General features: G+C 44.5%; 1 protein-coding gene across 2 annotated transcripts in view; it reads left to right on the top strand.

Moving 5' to 3' along the window:
• LOC309375602 (protein argonaute-1) overlaps nucleotides 1–19,559 on the top strand; it is a 39,235-nt gene that overhangs the window by 2,374 nt on the left and 17,302 nt on the right. The window contains exons 2-7 of one of the 2 annotated variants that reach the window (XM_081921440.1): nucleotides 13,139–13,328; nucleotides 16,222–16,342; nucleotides 17,047–17,228; nucleotides 17,839–17,975; nucleotides 18,792–18,926; nucleotides 19,138–19,225. In XM_081921440.1, the coding sequence (XP_081777566.1) occupies nucleotides 13,139–13,328; nucleotides 16,222–16,342; nucleotides 17,047–17,228; nucleotides 17,839–17,975; nucleotides 18,792–18,926; nucleotides 19,138–19,225 (853 nt within the window). Of the gene's footprint in view, nucleotides 1–13,138; nucleotides 13,334–16,221; nucleotides 16,343–17,046; nucleotides 17,229–17,838; nucleotides 17,976–18,791; nucleotides 18,927–19,137; nucleotides 19,226–19,559 lie in introns of those variants that run through there. The other variant, XM_081921441.1, reaches the window with a different exon arrangement.

Below are 19,559 nucleotides of genomic sequence, written 5' to 3'. Positions count from 1 at the left end.
TGCATTTGTCTCTGCGTCCAGAGTTGCTTGAATGCTCCTGTTTGCATGCAGAGGTATGGCAGGCTGCTTCCTTTCTAGATATGGCACCTCATGGCACCCAGTTTGATGGCTGTGAACCCTAATGGCTCATCTTGACAAATTGATTGCAGATGTGAACTGAGGATGTGTTGATAACTCCACAAGGCGGATTTTAATTTGATAGATAAAATAAATAGGATTGCATCCCAACTAAGTTAGTCATGTCCTTCCTTTCAGTAGGTCTCCTCTGAGTAGGACTAACATTGGATCAGCGATGTTTGACTCAAAAGTTTCAAGGGCAAATCATTTGCCAAGCATTTTGCATCATTTTTACCACTTCAAAATAACCAATCTGGCTCAGTCCAGCAACAAAAGTGTAAAATTCTTACGAGTTAAATTCTGCCGCTTTTGCTGAGTTCCTACAGAATTGCGACTTACGAAACAACTGGGGTTCACAGCCACACCATTGGCTGCTGTGTGATATTTGTAGGGGTGGGAAATGTTTAGTTTCACAAGTTCATTAAAAAGAATGAATGGATGCCTAATGCAATTCGGGTTGTAGACGAGCTTGGCAACTTACGAGTTTTTAGCTTTGTTTACTAAATGCCAGTAAAATAAACATGCTAGATTAGATCACTCTCTAGGGCAGTGCTGGGAAACCTTGAGCTATGAGAACTTCTTATTTTGCCCGCAGCATTGTTTTCCCTAAGCCATGCCTGCCTGTCTGCCCATCACCTGGTGTCATATGATATCAGGTGTGGGTCAGGTAAGCTCAGCTGATCCAAACTGAACAGGAGATGTTCTCCCAATTCTTCTGTTCTGTGCGCTGGTAAAATTTCTTGCTTTTTGAATTTGGCACCTTTTTTGTTGTTGCTGCCCTGCAGTGACAGAAAAGGCACCAAACACAAAAAGCACAGAATTATTTCTGGATAGCACCCTGCCTCTGAAATAAAATCCTGTTAAGCATGCTGGGAATTGTAGCTCTGTGAACTACAGTTCCCAGGATTCTTTGCGGGGGAACCATGTGGTTTAAATGTATGACCTGGATGTGACCAGAGAATTGGGAATGCCCTTGGATCAGGCTCCTGTTTTTTTCCCCTTTGCAGGTGTGGCTTGAAAGGTTTTGCATCCTGTAGTTACTGTTTCTTGCTTTGCTGATTTTAGATGCTCTTGCCATGCCATAAGGTTGATTTGAAGGAGATGGTGGTTTTCCTAGGTCCAAAATGAGGTTTGGGTTGCTTTGTTTTATGTGTTCCTTCACTGTAGACTAGAATGCAATGTTGAGGTCTCTTCTTGCTCCAACTCTGAGCAATGTACACTTTGTTTTGTTTAGTATGGCCCTGTGGCCTCTTCGTGATGCAAAATCTCTGTGATTTGTGTGATTTTTGGCATCAAATCCATAACAAGCTTACATTAACTTCATCATAGCATAGCAGAGAATCTTCAGCAGGCAGTGATTGCAAACTTGTGGCTTTGCAGAACTTACGTGAGAAAAGATTTTGTCTTTTATTCATCTGCATAGATTTCTAAGTTCTTTGTTTAAATGCCATCTTCATGCTGGCTCTGATAGCTTGAGTTGTCTTCTAGGAATTTTGCTTGGGGCACATATACAATTACAGCAAATAACCTGTTGAGTTTTGAATTTGTTGCATGCCTAACTGTGTTTTTTCCTACTTAAAAATATCCTCAGTTATATGGAATAGCTTCATATTGCCCCTGTCTAAACAAATGAAATTTGCTGTTAATGCAGATTACTGTAATTTAATACAGATTAAATCTAGGTGTTAATTCTTCTTAAAAATAAATGCCCACAGATGAGGAAGAAAGAAAAATGGTAGTCATGTAGTATTGATTCTCCCAGGTTTACAAAAAGCTTGTTACAGCTTCAAGGAATGTGTAATTTAAAGGTGGGGAACTTTTGGTTCTCCAGTTGCTGTTTGACTCCCAACTCCTGTTAGCTCTGACCATTGGTCATGCGGAGGCATTTCATGGAGAAAAATAGCACCTGCCACAAAAAATGGCGGCTCCAATGTTGACTGCCATCTTTCACCACTGGAGTGGCATATTCTGGGTGTTTAGTAATTTGGACTGTTATTATTTGTGGGGGTTTTTTGTGTGTTTTTTTGCAAACTACTTTGAGTTTATGTTCTAAAGAAAAGTCTGAGCAGCCACAAAAGCTAACACTACTGGTTCTGGAGAAAGGCGAGTCTCACTACCCCTCAGTAAGTGACGAATGGGTACAAATGGAACATAAAAAAACAACAACACCCAACGATACTTGCTTGTTGATCAGTGCATTTATTGCTGATTTCTGCTCCTTTTTGAAGACTGTGGACTTCAAAGAGTGATAAAGAAATAGCGATTTATATGCATTGTATATGTGCTATAACACTGTGCCACCAGATGGCGCTGTGGAGCCCCAGTTTTTCCCTGCCAGATTTCTCTGTTTAAATCTACAACGTGTTTTAACGCTGCTTTGATGTGTCTAGACCCAGCCTGTGTTGGCTGCTCAGACTTTTCTTTAGAAATTAGATTCGATGTTCTAAAAATCAGATGCTGGACCGTATTAGGACTTGAGAATACCTTTCCCCAGCCCCCTTGGCAGTGGCTGGCAGTGGGCATCCCTTACCCCTGGTGCTGGGGACGCCCCTGTGAATTGGAAACTTTGCTGTCTATCCTTTTGTGTGTGTTTAGTTCGGCAGATTGAGAGCTGGTTCCTAGTGGAGTGATTAATGACATGTGTTGCCCGCAGTCACAACTTTGCTGCCCTTTGGAAAGCGGTGGGTCTGTGTGTGTGGTTCCCCCTCCCCCTCTTTCCCCTTTGGGATCTCACTTCTCTCCCTGCCCCCAGTTAATTTATTGAAACAGCAGGAGAGTATGTGGGAGAGAAAGGGTTGGGTGGAGGTGGCAGTTTATCCTCCCAAAAGCCTCCCTGAAAACAAAACTACTCCATGTGTCCTGTGTTGTCTAGGATCCTTGGTGCATTCCCCTCCCCCCCTTGTGTTGGGGGTGCAAGGATCTAAATAGACATGTTAATTTCATGCCCTCCTAACAGAGCAGCCCCCATCAAGCAGCTGTTGATCTAGAGCTGGCTGACAGCTGTTAAGACAAATCCTTTGTTTAGGATGGGGATTATCTCAAAACAGAGGTTCGGAGGCCTTGAATTCTCTCTGCACACCCAAATAAAGATGCTGGGGGGGGAGGATGGTTTTCAGGGGGAAACCAGACGTGGACGTTCTCTTTGGAATATGCTGCCTCTGGTGAGCAGGGAAATAAAGAAGTTTGCTGCCGGATCTTTCAGTGGCAAAGTCTGGTTTCATACTGCTGGATGTGTTGTGCTGCAACTGAAAATAGGCTCCTTCCCCTCATTGTGCCCCTCTGCCTAGGCTCATTCATTTGCATGACAAAGTGGAGGCTTAATGCAACTTTGCCATGGTGAGTGGAGGTATGCAGAGAGGCACCCCCTTGTTTCGAGGGAGAATGGGGCAGGTCTTGATAAAGGGGTGACTGTCTCTGTGGGTTCCCCTGTGCTGGCTTTGGTTACTTGCGTTTTGTAGATGAGGTTTCTTCAACTGTGCCATGGCGATGACCTCAAGCTCCTTATGACTGGGTTGCCCAAATGTCTCGTCTGCATCTGCAAAGACAATTTGTTTGGATGGTATTCGTAATAGGGCCGCCATGGTGGTGGCCCCGCATTCAAGTGGAATTAGATCTTGCTCTAAGTTGGGCAGGACCTATCCCATGTGGTCTTTACATGGGCCTTGAAGACCTACTTTTTCATGAGGGCCTTCGTATAATATAAATGTGGGTTTCTATTCTGGGGGTCTGCTGACATTTCTTTTCACTGCTGGTGTATTTCAGCCTATTTTGAACTGTCTTTTAGGGCTAGTGTTGCAATAAAGTGGATATATTGAATTGTTAACTTTGTATATTTCGTTCTGTTGTGAACAGCTCTGTGGAGCCATGTGCTCAGAAATCCAATCATCTTTGTTTTTAATTGGTGCAAATGGAAGTTGTGTTTGCATCTGGTAAAGTTAAGGTCATTGTGGTTGCTGATTCCCCCCCTTGCCACCCTTCTGTTCTGTGGATCATTGGCTCACCTTTTACAGGTAAGAGCCACTGTGGAGTATGGAAGTCTTTGTTGTCTCTTAATTTCCTTCCCTTCCTTCAAGGAGCACAGCGGGGTCCCTGGAATTGCTTCTCATCTTTTTATTTCTAGACAGTTATATCAAACATTAGTCACACTCAGAATAGATGCTTTGAAATGAAATAACAAGAGTGACTTCGGTCCATTAATGTCAATGGTTCTTCTCCGAGCAGAACTCAGCTAGTCTTCTTGAATTTCAGCTAAAACAGGGGTACAAACCTGGTGGCCCTACAGATGTTGTTGGACTACAAATTCCATCATCTGTGACCATCGTCTAGGTAAAGATCCTTCCTCTAGTAAAACTAAAAACCCAACAAAGTCTTAAACAGTCTTTTAAAGCATGGGTTCTACCTCTAAACATGATAGTGTTTGTTTTGTTTTTTGTTACTCTTCCCCTGGTTAAGATAGTACAGCTAGCTCTCCGTTTTTAATCCTCACAGCAACCCTGTGAGGTGGGCTAGACTGAGAGGCTGGCCCAAGATCACCCAGTGAGCTTCATGGCCAAGTGAGGATTTGAACCCTGGTTTCCCAGGTCCTAGTCTGGCACTCTAACCACTGTGCCACCACTAAAACTCTCCAGTATTTTAGGGTGTGTGTGATGTTAAGTTTTAAAAATATATTCTCTGCTATGAAATCACAAAAGCTCAAACACATAAACAAGCAACAGTTATGGCATTCCTGCAAGGTAGTGTTAAAATGAAATTTCTAACTCATTTAAATTGCTTTGCAATGAGCGCAATTTGCATACCACATTTCTGCATTTGGAGATAATGAACAGGTGGCCGCTTTGCACTTCTTATTCTGCAGTATCTATTCAGAAGCTATTGCCCCTGGATGTGACTGGAAATTGTTAGGTACTGAACAATCTTGAGCGTTTGAAAATTAGGAAAACCAGTGCATCTTGACTGTCTCATTTCAGGAACCTTGAGTATTTTTGCCATCATAGCTCTGAACTCAGGAAGCTTGGGTTCTTAGGAACTTGAAAAGACATAAAAGTCATGTTCAAATGCTACTCAGAACCTGTGATCATGCTGAGAATAGGAGCGGATCTTGGGCTTGAAGACCTTCTCACCCACTTCCCTGCCTCCACCACCGTGCATGCTGCATAACCAGAGCTGTGATATTGCAAGTATATAGAATGGACATGAACCTCAGAACTGCTCCCTGTCTTGGTCATAGCTCAGTGATAGAGCACCTCCTTTGCTTCCCGAAGGCTGCAGATTCAATCCTCAGTGGCATCTCTGGGAATTTCCCCTGCCTGAAACCATGGAGAGGTGCTGCCAGTCATTTTAGACCAGTGATTAGCTTATATATCTGAGTTTCTAGCACTGGACCCAAGTTTGAGAAAGGCTGGTGTAGGCAGTACTGAGTCAGATGGATCAGTGGCCTGACTCTGAACAAGGCAGCTTCCTATGTTCTGGGGGAGGGCAAGTATTGGCTGAAAAAGCTTCATGGTGCCTTGGGGAAAGTGCTTTGGAGGAGGTCTGAATCTCTGGGGTAGAGCATCTCCTTGGCCTTTGGGAGGTCCCAGGCTCAACCCCCAGCATCTCCAGGTAGGGCTGGGAGAAAGACCCCTATGTGGAACTCTAGACAGTCTCTTGTCCGTCAGTGCGGACAGCACTGGGCCAGATGGACCAATGGTCTGGTTTGGGCTAAGGCAGCTTCCTGTGTTCTTTGGGGGTGTTGGTGTCACTTGCCTCTTGGGCAGGCATTCTGCCATGGGTAAGTCCTAGGGTACAGTGAAAAGAGGGGTGGGAAAGCAGCTGGGTGCCAAGGCTCTCAGGCGGTGGTGTGTAGCTAATGTCTGGAGTCTCATCTTGCCAGCTGGGATGCTGAGCTTTAATTTATGCATCGTGGCCACTCTTCCCTTGTCTGCCGTCCAGCCATAATTCGCCCGCCAGCCATCCCCCTTGTTGTGTCGCTCACGGGCAACCACTTTTAATCTGTGCATTGATTCCTTGACTTCATTAATTAATCTGCAAGGCTTTCAAGAGACAGGGCTTGGCAACGGTCTGAAAGCTGGAGCAAATCTGCATTTGTGTTTTATGTGAAACTCTGTGGCATCCTGGCAACTCCACAGCAATTTCACTCCTTCTGTGCAGTTTAAGACCTTTGAAATGTCCCAAACCATCTCGCTGAGGCTGTTACTGTGGAAAAGCAACAGCTAATCCTCAACTTGATCTGTATTGCAGGTGGAGGGGTGAGGAGGGTGAGAGAGAGAGAGAGAGAGAAGGGAGAGAGAGAGAGAGAGAGAGAGAGAGAAGGGAAGATGCATTGAATGAGCCCTGGGGGAATCTGGGAGAGTTTGGTCCCCATTGTGTGTCTCTCTAGTCCACAGCTGCGCCTTGTCCATTCATTTTTGTCCTGCAAACGTGTGCAGTGACGCGGCAGGAGCCCTGCTACAGACTGTTCTCAGACTGGGTGTGTTAAAGATTCTGGTTTTCTTTTTTAATAGTCTGTGGGCTTAGCCATGCCATCTTGCCAAGTGTGATCCAGCACATACTTTCTTTTCTTCAACTCCTCCTTTCCCCCAAGGCAGTCCTTGGACACAAAAGTATTTTGCACCCAGATCCACAGGATGTGGGAAGGGTATGGCAAAGGTGCATTGGGGAGAGCCTTAAGTTCTGGGGGCAAGGAAGAACTTTTCAACTCCACACCTTCAATATATATAGCCTGTTTAATCTCCTGTCCCAAATTGACAATTTCATCTCTCTTACTGGAAATATCAGTGGAGATTTTTCATTTTTAATAATGGTTTAACAATGCCCTGATTGAACAAGTGCTTTCTTTTATGTGTCTAGAAGCTTACTCAGAAGTCTGTGGTGAGGTACCTTGCCAAAAGTTTTGTGAAAGTACATGTATACTATGTTAACTGGATTACCCCTATCTATATGTGTGTAGACTCTCTTCTCTTAAAGGTAAAGGTAAAGGGACCCCTGACTGTAAGAGCCGGTGTTTGTCTGCAGACAGCTTCCAGGTCATGTGGCCAGCATGACTAAGCTGCTTCTGGCAAACCAGAGCAGCGCACGGAAACGCCGTTCGCCCTCCCGCTGGAGCAGTACCTATTTATCTACTTGCACTTTGACGCGGGGATTTGAACTGCCGACCTTCTGATTGGCAAGCCCTAAGGCTCGGTGGTTTAGACCACAGCACCACCCGCGTCCCATATATGCGTGTAGACTCTCTTCTCTTAAAGTACGCTTGATAAGTTGTTGACATTACTGAGCTGGATGGCTCAGTGGTCTCTCTGTGTAAGGCAGTCCTATCAAAACCAGATCAGCAAGGAACCCCCCAGTGGCACTCAACAGCCGTCATTTAATGAGGCACAGGAGACTGGGAAGAGGTTTTTAGCTCTTTTCTTAAAAGTCATTGACAATTGTGGCAGACTGACTTCCCTTAGTAACGTGTTTGCTGTGCTGGCTGGGGCTGATGGGAGTTTTAGTGTAGAGTATCTGGAGGGCACCAGGTTGGAGAGGGCTGCTTGAATGCTCCCAAGGATGCTTCTTAGAACAGTTCCTTTCGAATTGCAGAGAAGCATGTGAACCTGTTCCTTATATATAATAGTTCTAGAACTATGATATGTGGAAATGTTGTTGTGGAGCCATTGAGAGATATCTACCGGTATCTGTACTAAATATCTATCTGTACTTGGCCTTGCATGGGATTCTGCCCCTAGCCCCAAATATGGAGATCAGGTTTGCAGAACATCTTAGTTCATAAAACAGTCACATCCATCACTCTAGAGCAGTGATTTCCAACCTTTTTTTGACCATGCCCCACCTAAGCATCTCTAAAATCCTGATTCCTCCCGTCCCCCATGACATATAATTCTTACTATTCAAAAAATGAACTCCTATTCACATGGAGGAAGCCTAAAGGGCCATTAACGTGGTCTAACACATTCTCAAATTGGCCACCCATAAAAATCAAATTGCCCCCCTGTGGGGCATGTGCCCCACATTGGGAACCACGGCTCTGGAGAGTAAAGAAAAGGGTTATTAAAAGTGAGTTGTAGATGTGCCTTGATTTGTAGAACTAATAAAGTTTATTAAGTTGTCTGCTTAGTCCCGCCCACCCCAGCAGTTTTCGAGTGGTCTGCATTGAGGTTTAGAACCGCTGTTCTCAGTGAGGAATTAGACTGTGTTGAAAGGAAGCACAGCAGCAGCAGCAGCAGCCTCAGAGCAGAGTAATCCAGAGTTAACCGGTAAGCCAGAAAGCAAAGCAAAGCGCAGCAGTGTGGCTTGGGATAAGAGGATTCCTCTACTTTCTCTAAGCAGTGCTCTTGGGCAATGGGGGTCAGGGGCTGTTTAAGGTGAAATGTGGTGGATAACACCTGGCAGCAGCACTCTGGCTCCTGTATTTTTTATTTTTTTTAAATGATATTTATTAAGAGTTTCAAGATTACAAAAAAGATAAGAAAAAGAAAGAAGAAGAAGAAAAAATACATAAAAACCAATACAACAACACAACAACAAAAAAAGGAAAAAAAAGAAAAATACAAATCCCATATTACATATCTTTATCTTTCATTTGCTTATTTCCTTGACCTCCTCACACCTCCCTTTTTGTATTCTAGCTTAATTAGTTATTTCAGCAATTTCTTTCCATCTTTTTCAATTTTTTTAAATAATTTATCTTAACAGTCTAACCTATTAATTAACTCAGCAAATCCTTTCCATCTTTCACCATATTCTGTTATTCAATTTGCCTTACTTTATTTAACCTTATCTTACCGTAAAATACCTTAAAACTTAAAACTTAATGGTTATTTATACATAACTCCTTATATCATTTCTACTACTGGCTCCTGTAGACTAGCTACAGGGTTTAAGTAACAGAAGCATTGGCCGTGGAAGTAGAATGAAGGGTAATACCTGGGGTGCCTGCCCTGCATGCAAATCGGCCATTGAAAGATTGTTCAACACCTGGCGGGTGTTTTGTTTTTTTAAATGACTTTACATTAAATCATGTTTTCAGTGTGGAAGTATCTGTTCAACGTGGTAGGTGAAAAAGCGACCAGCTAGCTTGCTCTGGGGTGTGCTATTCAAATCCTTTGCATGTTTACTCAGAAGTAAGTCCCACTGTGTTCATTGGGGCTTACTCTCCAGTAAAGGTAAAGGGACCCCTGACCATTAGGTCCATTCGTGACTGACTCTGGGGTTGTGGCGCTCATCTCGCTTTATTGGCCGAGGGAGCCGGCGTACAGCTTCCGGGTCATGTGGCCAGCATGACTAAGCCACTTCTGGCAAACCAGAGCAGCACACGGAAACGCCGTTTACCTTCCCGCCGGAGTGGTACCTATTTATCTACTTGCACTTTGACGTGCTTTCAAACTGCTAGGTTGGCAGGAGCAGGGACCGAGCAACGGGAGGTCACCCCGTTGCGGGGATTCGAACCGCCAACCTTCTGATCGGCAAGCCCTAGACTCTGTGGTTTAACCCACAGCGCCATCCGTGTCCCATTAAGTGTGTGCAGAATTGCAGCAGGCCAGACAGTGGTGCAGATCTTCTTTGGTTGACAGCCGAACCAAAGTAAAGCACATAAACAAAATTAAATGTATAACAAACAAGACTAACAATATATTCTACCAATTCAAGGGAAGAGCAAAAAACAACAACAACCCACAATTGAGCATGGTTAGTATAAGTTAGGGACACACACACACACCAGGGAGGAAAAAATAAGAGATGTGTGATTAAGGAACTGGCCATCTCAGTAATAGTTTCCTTAAAAGACAACAAACCATTCCTGATTCTTTCCAGAGCTGGTCCTTGAGATGTGTGAATGGGTGTGTTACTTGGGATCCTGTCCCAGGCAGAGAAGTGGCTAACTCTACCTCCTGAAAGTTTCTACTTCTGCTGGGGGTCTCTGGCAGCATTGGGTTTAAACAGTTTCTACTGCAGGGCTGAGCAGACTTTAGACTGATCCAATTGCTTTTTGTTGCTTATTATAAGAGCTACCAACCAGAGCCAGGTGCAAATGAGAGTAGTGTTTGAGTTGAAGAAAAGTGAGCATGTCCTGACCTTAGGATTTGTTTTCAGCTCAGGAACTGAAGCGAGTTCACAGTCCCTTTGCCCAAGGGGCCAACTCCTACTTCGCTTTATTCATTTCAGTGGCCTAATTTAGTTGGGAAAACTCATTCTGCTGTTGCTGTTGTTAAGGAACTGGGGGTCAGAACCCCCTACTGTCTCAGAGATCTACTGGTAGATCGGGATCTACCACCTGCCCACCCCTGCTCTACAGAACACTGTTTTAGTCCTTTTCCCTAAATGGTGTGGGCTGCCAGTTTTTGTCTGTGGATGGTCAGGCAGGTTGATGATCTCTACTGATTCATTTATTTTTAAAATTATCCCAAAGGGCAATGAATCCTCATCATCTTCAGGAAAATCATGGCAGATAATTGGCTGGTTGCCGCCTAATTTAGTTGCACTAAGTTTCCACTGAAATCAATGGGACAAGTTAGTTACAACATAAATAAGTAACGCCTAATTTGTCACACTTATTTCATTGGGACCCAAATTTTGCTAACTTAGTCTGGAGCCAATCCAATGTTTGCTTTGCACCCAGAATCTACCATAACCACTACCAAGACCTCCCCACTAAATGCAAGGTTTTCATTTGAAATTTTAAAATGCAATATTAAACACATACAACAACAACAACAACTCACTGAGGCCTGTAAATCATGTTGCAATTCTGGAGAGCTGTGTTGGGTGGGATGCAGGGCTGATAATAGCAGTTTGTGGTATGGAGGGGGCTCTTCAGAGATGGATGCTGGCCTCTGGGTGACCTTGTAAGGGAGCAGACTCCCAAGTCTGTTCACTGGGGAAGCCGGTAGGTTAAAGGGCAGGTTGAGATTGATTGTAGGGTGGAACCTATTGCTTCCCGCAATTGCATGCGAGTGACTTGACTTAAAAAGAACAGCATGCAATTGATCCTTCCCAAATGTTCTTTCTCTGGGAAGAGTAGTTGAAGAGAGCTAATTTCCCTCTACGAGATTTCCCTTCTGTACTCTGAATCATCACCACACTTTACCTGAATCTTCACATGGCCACAGAATGGAGTGGTATAAAGAAGGGCTTTGCAGACCACAGGTAGAATGACATTTATTTTTCTTACTGCTGTGTGTGTGGTTTAAAATAAAAATAAAAATCCACCCTACAAATAAAAAGCAGGAGAGAGAGGTGGGTTAGACCTTTATCACCAACATACTAGATTTATTATTGCAGGAGGTTTTAAAAAGTGAGAGAATCCTTAATAGTGTTGATCATCCTGAAGTGGTACGGCTCACTGTATAGCCTCATGATTTGTACCACTTAATTCTGCTGCCGAGTAGGAAACAGTGCTTAGAGTGGGATAACTCAGTGGTAAAGCACCTGTTTTGTATGCAGAAAGGTTCCTGGCTCAATTGCTGGCATACTCCATTAAAATCAATATCTAGGAGCTGTGTGAAAATATATCTGTCTTGGACCCTGTAGCATCCTCTGCCAAACTGGTACCCTTTCGGACTTCAACACCCAGCACAGCCCGTGGTCAGGAATCATGGGAGCAGTGGTCCAGAACTTCTGGGGGGGCACCAGGTTGTGGGAGAGGTTGCTGCTCAGAGCAGATAATGCTGTGCCAGACAGACAAATTGTCTGGTCTGATAAAAGGCAGCTCCTAAGAATATCATAAGAGCCTTTCTGGATAAGGCCAGTGACCCATCTAGTCCAGCCCCCTCTTCTCACAGTGGCCAACCACATGTCGATGGGAAGGCCACAAGCAGGCCCCTAGCACAGCAGCATTCTTCCACCCTGCAATTTCCAGCAAATGTTATTCAAAGGCATACTTCCTCTGACAGAGGAGGTCTAGTAGTCCTTGACACAGAACACAGCCATCAGGGCTAGTAGTCATTGATATTCTCATCCTTAGTGAATTTGTGTTACCCTCTTTAGAAGCCGTCCACTTTAGAGGCCATTGTTACCCCTTGTGGCAGCGAATTCCATAATTTAACTGAGATCCAGCACCCTCATCTCACAGTGGTCAGGCAGGTGACTATGGGAAGCCTGCAAGCAGGACCTGAGCACGGCAACACCCCCTCTAGTGCATACTGCCCTCAATACTGTAAATAGTACCTAGCCATAATATTTAGTGGTTATTGGTAGCCCGTCCTCCATGAATTTGCCTAAACCTCTTATAAAGCCACCAGAGAAGGTGGAAGCGAAATCCACAATTGAACTACTGTATTTCTCGCTCCATAGGACGCACGTTTTCCCTCCTAAATACTAAGGGGAAAAGTCTGTGCGTCCTATGGAGCGAATGCAGGGAGGAGGGAGGCAGGAAAAGCCCATAAGAGCCACACACAAGCTTCTTGCGGGCTTTTTCCCAGGAGGGAGAAGGGACTGACGCGGCCAGTCAGTCCCTTCTCCCTCCTCATAGAAAAGCCCACAGGAGCCACGCTCCTTAAAGGGTGCGCGGCTCCTGTGGGCTTTTGTGGGAGGTGGGGAAATTGCCATAGCCGCGAGCAGCCTCTCTAGCTGGGAGAGGCTGCACAAGGCTAAAGAAGCCAAGGCAGCAAGCACGATCCATCCCACTTGCTGCCTTGGCTTCCTCTTTAGCCTTGTGTAGCCTCTCGAGCCGGGGGAGGCTGCGCAAGGCTAAAGAAGCCAAGGCGCTCCCCCGGCTGGAGAGGCTTTACCCTTTACCTTTACAACTCCTTTGGCCATGCTGATGGGGACCTCTGACGTGCCACAGGTTGACCACCCTTGATCTAAAGCATTGGCCTTCAACTGGTGGGTCTGGGCGCATTACCAGGTCACAGCCTGACCTAGGATGGGTCACAATAGCAGTACCCCATTGTGCAAATACACAGCAACATATTAAGTAATGGGTCCCCGGATGTGTGTGTAGGCTAAAGTTTGGTCCTCAGTTTGGAAAGATTGAAGACTACTGCTGTGACATTTTAAAATATCCTCCCCTCTTTCTTTTGTCTAGCAACCGCTGCAGGCACTTACCTGCCACCCCTGCAGCAGGTATTTCAAGCTCCTCGCCGGCCCGGGATAGGAACTGTCGGGAAGCCAATCAAACTCTTAGCCAACTACTTTGAAGTAGACATTCCCAAGATTGACGTCTATCACTATGAAGTTGACATCAAGCCAGACAAGTGCCCTCGCAGAGTCAACAGGTAAGGCAAGTATTAGCGTTTAGCAATTTCCTCTCTTGTCCAGCCCTTTAACTGGGAAGAAGCCAAAGGCCTTGGAGAAAACGCATACAGAGCCCTGCATCTCTTCTCCTCCCCCATCCGGCTAGTTTTGAGAGCCCCACTTCCAAGCACACCTGTTGCAGCTCTTTCTGCCCAGTGGGATACTTGGCACTATTTAGCTTTGCTACGAGTGAAGTTGCCGCTTTTTGCACAGGTGGGAGTTGACCCTGCAAGCTGATGCTTAGACCGGCAGCGAAGTGGCTTTCCTGCAGCATCTCTCTCTTCCTTCCTCTCCACCCACACTGAGAATTCGGCCTCTCTCCTCGCCCCATCTCTGGCCATGCGCTGGCGGCTTGAGAGATAACTGGGCTATGGGCTCTATCACTGGTCAGCTTACAGCAGCTGTGTGATCTTGGCTGCGGTCCCAGGCTTTTAAAATAGCCATCCTTAGGCTTTGGGCAATTGTACTGCTGTTTAAAAGTCTGCTATTCGTTTAATTCTTTGTTTTGGAAGGTCAGCATTGAGAGCTATATGAATTAAAGAATGAAAATTCTGCAAGGAGCACGTGCATAGAGCAGCTGATGAAATTTTGTACCAGTTCTCTTTTAACTTGCATAATTCTGGCTTGGCTATCCATGAAGGCGTGAGAGATCTATAGAGGCTCACTCTCCCCCACGCCTGGATACCAAACTCAATCTTCTGAGATGTCAGCTGAAGGCATGCTGGTCAAATATTTCAAGACTGCTACTAGGTAGAGGGCAGCGTAATTTAAAAATAAAAATTATGGTGCCATTTGTTAGCAAGGACAGGAACATGGGCTACTTGGCCCCTAGCCTTGCAGCAGCCAGGGGCAAGTGTGCCCCCACTGGCCACCTGCTTATAACTGCAAGCATATTGCAACTATCAACGCAAGCAGTCATCACTGGCAAAGGCCAACATGTCAGACTAGGACCAAGGAGGGGACTTAGGTCCAACTCCTTACTTATCCATGAAGTTCATTAGATGGACAGGTTGCGCACAGCCAGCCTCACCTACTTCGTGTAGTTATTGGTGATGGTACAATTTTTGGTGGGAGAAATTTATATATCGTCCTATCCTTTGGCAAGTGTGGAATAAAAATGCAGTAACATTAATTACTGCCTTTAAAAAAACCAAAAAACTGAAAGTCAGGCCAGTTACAAAAAAAAGTAGTTAAGTGGGGAAACGGTTGATCTTCTTATTTCCTAATGGCAATGCTTTAAAGTCCAACCCTCCAGATGTTGTTGGACTACGGTTCCCATACTGCTAAGGGGAGCTGTCGTCTAACAACATCTGGAGGGCAGCAGGTTGACCAAGTCTACGTTAAACATGCTTGACCATGACTTGTCAGTATTTGCCTGGTCAATGTTGCTTTTGATTATCTCAGGGCATTACCCATATGCTTAAGCAACTTTAATGATAATCATCAAAATTATTCAAATAATTTTTTTAGAAAGCATATTTAGCATATCATCGAAGGCAATTAAAAATAAGGTTTTTTGGAGGAAAACATTAATACAAATTTCATACTTCTTCACTGGTTGGTGTGTCAGCTGCAGTCTTTTTCTGGACAGGGATAGCCTGGGTACAGTTAGCTGCACTCTGTGACACACTTTTTATGAGGCCACCACTGAACACAATTCAGCAACTGCGACGAGTGCAGAATGTGGCAGCCAGACTATGGAGGGGAATAGAACTCAAGCAGGTTCACTGGTTGCCAATTACCTTCTGGGCACAAAACTATGTGCTTAAGACAACATTTAAAGCTCTGAATGATCCTTAGCCCAAATATCTGAAAGAATGCTGTCTCCTGTATCAACCTACCCTGCATTAAGATCAGAAGAGGCTTTCTGGGTCATCCCTATGTTAAATGAGATGCATAATGCAGGGATGCATGGTAGAGCCTTAATGGTGGTGGCTCCATGTCTGTAGGATGACCTCTCCATTGAAGTGCATTTCACCCTAACTGTATATTTGGGAGGAAGGGTGGGGTATAAATGAAAATAATCAAAATTTGTTTTGATGCCGGATGAAATATCTCTTTTTGGTAGGCCTTCTGTTATAAATTGCATACATTTATGTAATTTCCGAGAATGATGTTTAAAAGTTTTTGCTGCTGATTTTATCCTATATTGCCCCTTTTTTTTTCTTTTGGTAAACTACCCCGTGACCATTTTTGGTGAAGAGCGATAAAGAAACCTGATAAAGAAACAAATCATTTGCCAAGCATTCTACCTCATTTTTGCCACTTCAGGTTAACCCATCTGTCTCAGTCTAGCGATGAAAGCATTAAATTCTGTCACTTTTGCTGTGTTTCTGCAGAATTGTGGAGTTCACAACTACCTCATTGACTGCTGTGCAGTGTTTGTGGATGGGAATCTGAGATTTGGGCTGGAAAATGTCCTGTTCAAAAGTTCATTAATAATGCAATCATGGTGGTTTTCCCCCCGATGCAGATCACCTATGATTTACATAAGGAAAATTTTCCAATTCAATTTTTCCAGACAAGTTACATCACTTATGGGAATGAGGAAAAATATAAGATCAGCCAAGGTGATTGGCCAAGCAATACGAAGTTGTTGTATTAGATAGTCTTGGTAAAATCTAGGTGCTTAGCCTATTGCACTCATTTACTCAGCAGAGTAGTACCTTCCACTTGCTGCATGTTAAGGCTTCAACTTTTCCAGCACCAGCCACTGACTCAAATGATCCTGAATTCTCCCTCACTTTCTAGCTTGGCTGCTCCCAGTCCAGTCATACATCTGGTCCTAGTTTCTTACTGGAATTGTGAACCCGCTAGCCAATCCTTCTAGCTTCTCTCTTCCTCCCCCTCCCCTCCTGGTCTCTCTCTCTGCAGGGAGGTTGTGGAATACATGGTACAACACTTCAAACCTCAAATCTTTGGAGATCGGAAGCCGGTGTACGATGGGAAAAAGAACATCTATACGGTCACTGCCCTGCCCATTGGCAATGAAAGGGTAAGAGGGCAGTGTTCTCTTGGGTGGTTGGGCTTCCTCAGGCACCCTCCTTTTTAAAGCCAGAAGGATCAGGAGAATTAAGAAGTTGCATTGGTGTTCCCTTCTATCTCTGCTGTCCATCCAACATGGCAGTGACTGAAAATTACATGTCAGTCACTTGACATCACCTTGATGTCTGGTGACCCAGCTTCAGAGGAAAGAATTGGGAACACACTCTTAAGTGCGTTTCCAGTTCTTTCTCCCTTTGTATCCTGACTTGAACTCAAGCCCCTACTGAAAGGGACTTGCAAAGCACTGTGCTTTCAGCTGGAATTGTGTTTAATGAATGCCGGAGACAGCAGGAGCTTAACAGCAACTATTTCATTGTCTGAAAATGACTATACAACAGGCCTAACAAACTCACTAATGCAACTTCTTTTTCTTCAATCCTTCACTCCTAGTTCTAGTTCCATACCATAGTTCCATGCCATACCATATAGGGTATGGGTTCCCAAAACTCTGGACCGCAGGTACTCCATGAGCTTCATTCAGGTGGCCCATAGCATGTCTGAATTAAATATTCATATTTATTTTTTAAATGGTTCCTTTATTTCTTTCCTTGTATTTTATTGTATTACAGCCTGACTACTGTGGAATGCAAATCATAACACACAATAAAAGACAATTTTAAGAAATTGATTTATTTTTCTGTCATTTGTTTGTAGGTTGACTTTGAGGTGACAATTCCAGGGGAAGGCAAAGACAGGATATTCAAGGTTTCAATCAAGTGGATGGCCATTGTGAGCTGGCGGATGCTTCACGAGGCCCTGGTGAGCGGGCAGATTCCTGTTCCGCTGGAATCTGTCCAAGCCCTTGATGTTGCCATGAGGCACCTGGCCTCCATGAGGTAACTTTCTTTTGTTGTCAGGGATTTAGTTAATTAAAAATAATAATAATGGGGAAGGTGCCCAGAACTCTGGGCACATCTTTTATCCTGTTTTCACACAGATACATTACATCCATGAAGCCAACATGGCCCTGGGAGTTGTATTTTTGTGTAATTTTCTGTGAGGGCGTAGCTCTCTCACGCCTCTTCACAGTCTTCAGCTGGTGTCTAAAAGAGTACAGTGATGGTGCCTACATAATATCAATAGGCAGGATGTTCCAAAGCACAGGTGCTGCCTCATTAAAGGAAAACGACTGCTTTCAAATGCAGAATGGACATCGCTTGGCACTTGTAGAGTTCCACAGATTGAAGTGACTGGATTGGCATGCATGGAGCAAGGAAATCCTTTAACTTGCAACTTTGAAGACTGCCCGCCCCAATTAAATAGTGCCTAGGTATGAGGAAAGACCTGGGCAAAATTATCCTAGTGACAAATCTTTAAGAAGATTTGAGGCCCAGGGACATTCTTGAAGGGTTTTTGTGCCTCAGTCTAGACTTCAAATATCAAAGTTTGCTATCCTACATGGGTATAGCATGGGCTAATGTTCTTCATTTTCTTTGGCCTCCCCAGGTACACGCCAGTGGGCCGTTCCTTCTTCTCTCCCCCTGAAGGATACTATCACCCGCTGGGAGGCGGTCGGGAGGTCTGGTTTGGGTTCCACCAGTCTGTCAGGCCCGCTATGTGGAAGATGATGCTGAATATTGATGGTAACTATATGCATGCAGTAATGTAACCCTGTAACTGTAAAACATTCAGAATACCCAACCAGAAGTCTGTGACTGAAAAAAGATTGTTGGCAATGCCTCTTAGGTTCTATGGGGCCCTGTTCACCAGAGGTGCCTGAATTAACTGTTGTGATAGGTTCACTGGAGAACAAGAACCTGGTCAGATGTAGCTTGCATTGTGGTGATTATTTTGACAGTTCACAGGCACAGGTTTTCTGACAGCATGCATGGCTGGTGTTTCCCTAAGCAGCTTCGTAAAAGGCAGAGCAAAAATGTATTATATAAACATAAGTAAACTTATCTGGTTCTCTGCAAGTGTTGCATTGCTTTTTAAAATCTGATTTTTCTAGAGCCTTTGAGGGAGGGGTTCTTTGGTTCTTGTTTTTATTATGCATTTTGTGCTTATATATTGTATTTTTATGCTGTGAATGGCCCTGAGATCTACGGATGAAGGGTGGTATACTAATTATAGTAGTAATAATCATCATCGTCATCCTGGTTTCGTTATGGAGTATTTACATGTTTTTCCACTAGTCATTTGTTTATCCCGCAGTTTTCTCTGTCACTTTCCAAACTGCAAAAAATTCATTTAAAAATGGATTTGTTGTGCTAGGGTGACAGTACTTAAATCCATGTCAATTGCATAAACCTAAAGTTCTGGTATGCGCTCGAACACCTCCTGCAAAATGGTGGCAGCCTGGAAGCACCCCTAGAGAAAGAGAGTCAAGAAATGACCGTGATGCTTGTGCTTCTGCTGCCTGGACTGACCTGCACTCTTGTCTGCTCACTCCACAACAGTATCAGCGACAGCCTTCTACAAGGCCCAGCCAGTGATTGAGTTCATGTGTGAGGTGCTGGACATCCGGAACATTGATGAGCAGCCGAAGCCCCTGACTGATTCTCAGAGAGTCCGTTTCACCAAGGAGATCAAAGGTAAAAGAGGGCAGAGACTCTAAAAGGCCCTAGTTGGCAAGTGGTTTTCTTTCAGGGCCGCAAAGGAAATAGATGCAAAGCAAAAGGCAAAATTAAGAGGGGCAATATTTTTGAGGCCGTGGTGGAAAGTCTGGGACACCCTATGCGTTCTGTGTTTTATATGTTGACTGGATCAATAAGCTGATAAATGGATGTCTTTCTCTTTTGATAGGTTTGAAAGTGGAGGTGACTCACTGTGGGCAGATGAAGAGGAAATACCGTGTGTGTAATGTTACTCGGAGGCCAGCTAGCCACCAAACGTAAGGCTGTTAGCTTGGGGGAAGGGGAATAGACACTTGTGGTGTGTGTTTGTGTGTTTCAGGAGAGGGGTGGCTGTGTTACCTTGTGACATTTAGCATCAGTTGGGTAGCATTTAGAAAGGGGAATGAGAAAAAAACATTGTTAGTCTGGCGATGCAGGAAGCCTTGGGAACTGACTGATGGGCACTTTCTTGGGAGAAGTGTGCACTGCTGCTAGGTGACTTGTTTCAACTGTCAGTGTGGGGAAAGCTGTCCTGAAGGTGGAATTAAGAGCCAGATGAAATCTTGCAACTTCGCACAATACAAATGTTTTGGAGTTGTTGTTTGTCCTGCC

Source organism: Podarcis melisellensis (genome assembly GCF_964234715.1).
Source record: "Podarcis melisellensis genome assembly, chromosome: 8".
Lineage (NCBI taxonomy): Eukaryota > Metazoa > Chordata > Lepidosauria > Squamata > Lacertidae > Podarcis > Podarcis melisellensis.
This window is presented reverse-complemented; position numbering and strand designations above follow the sequence as displayed.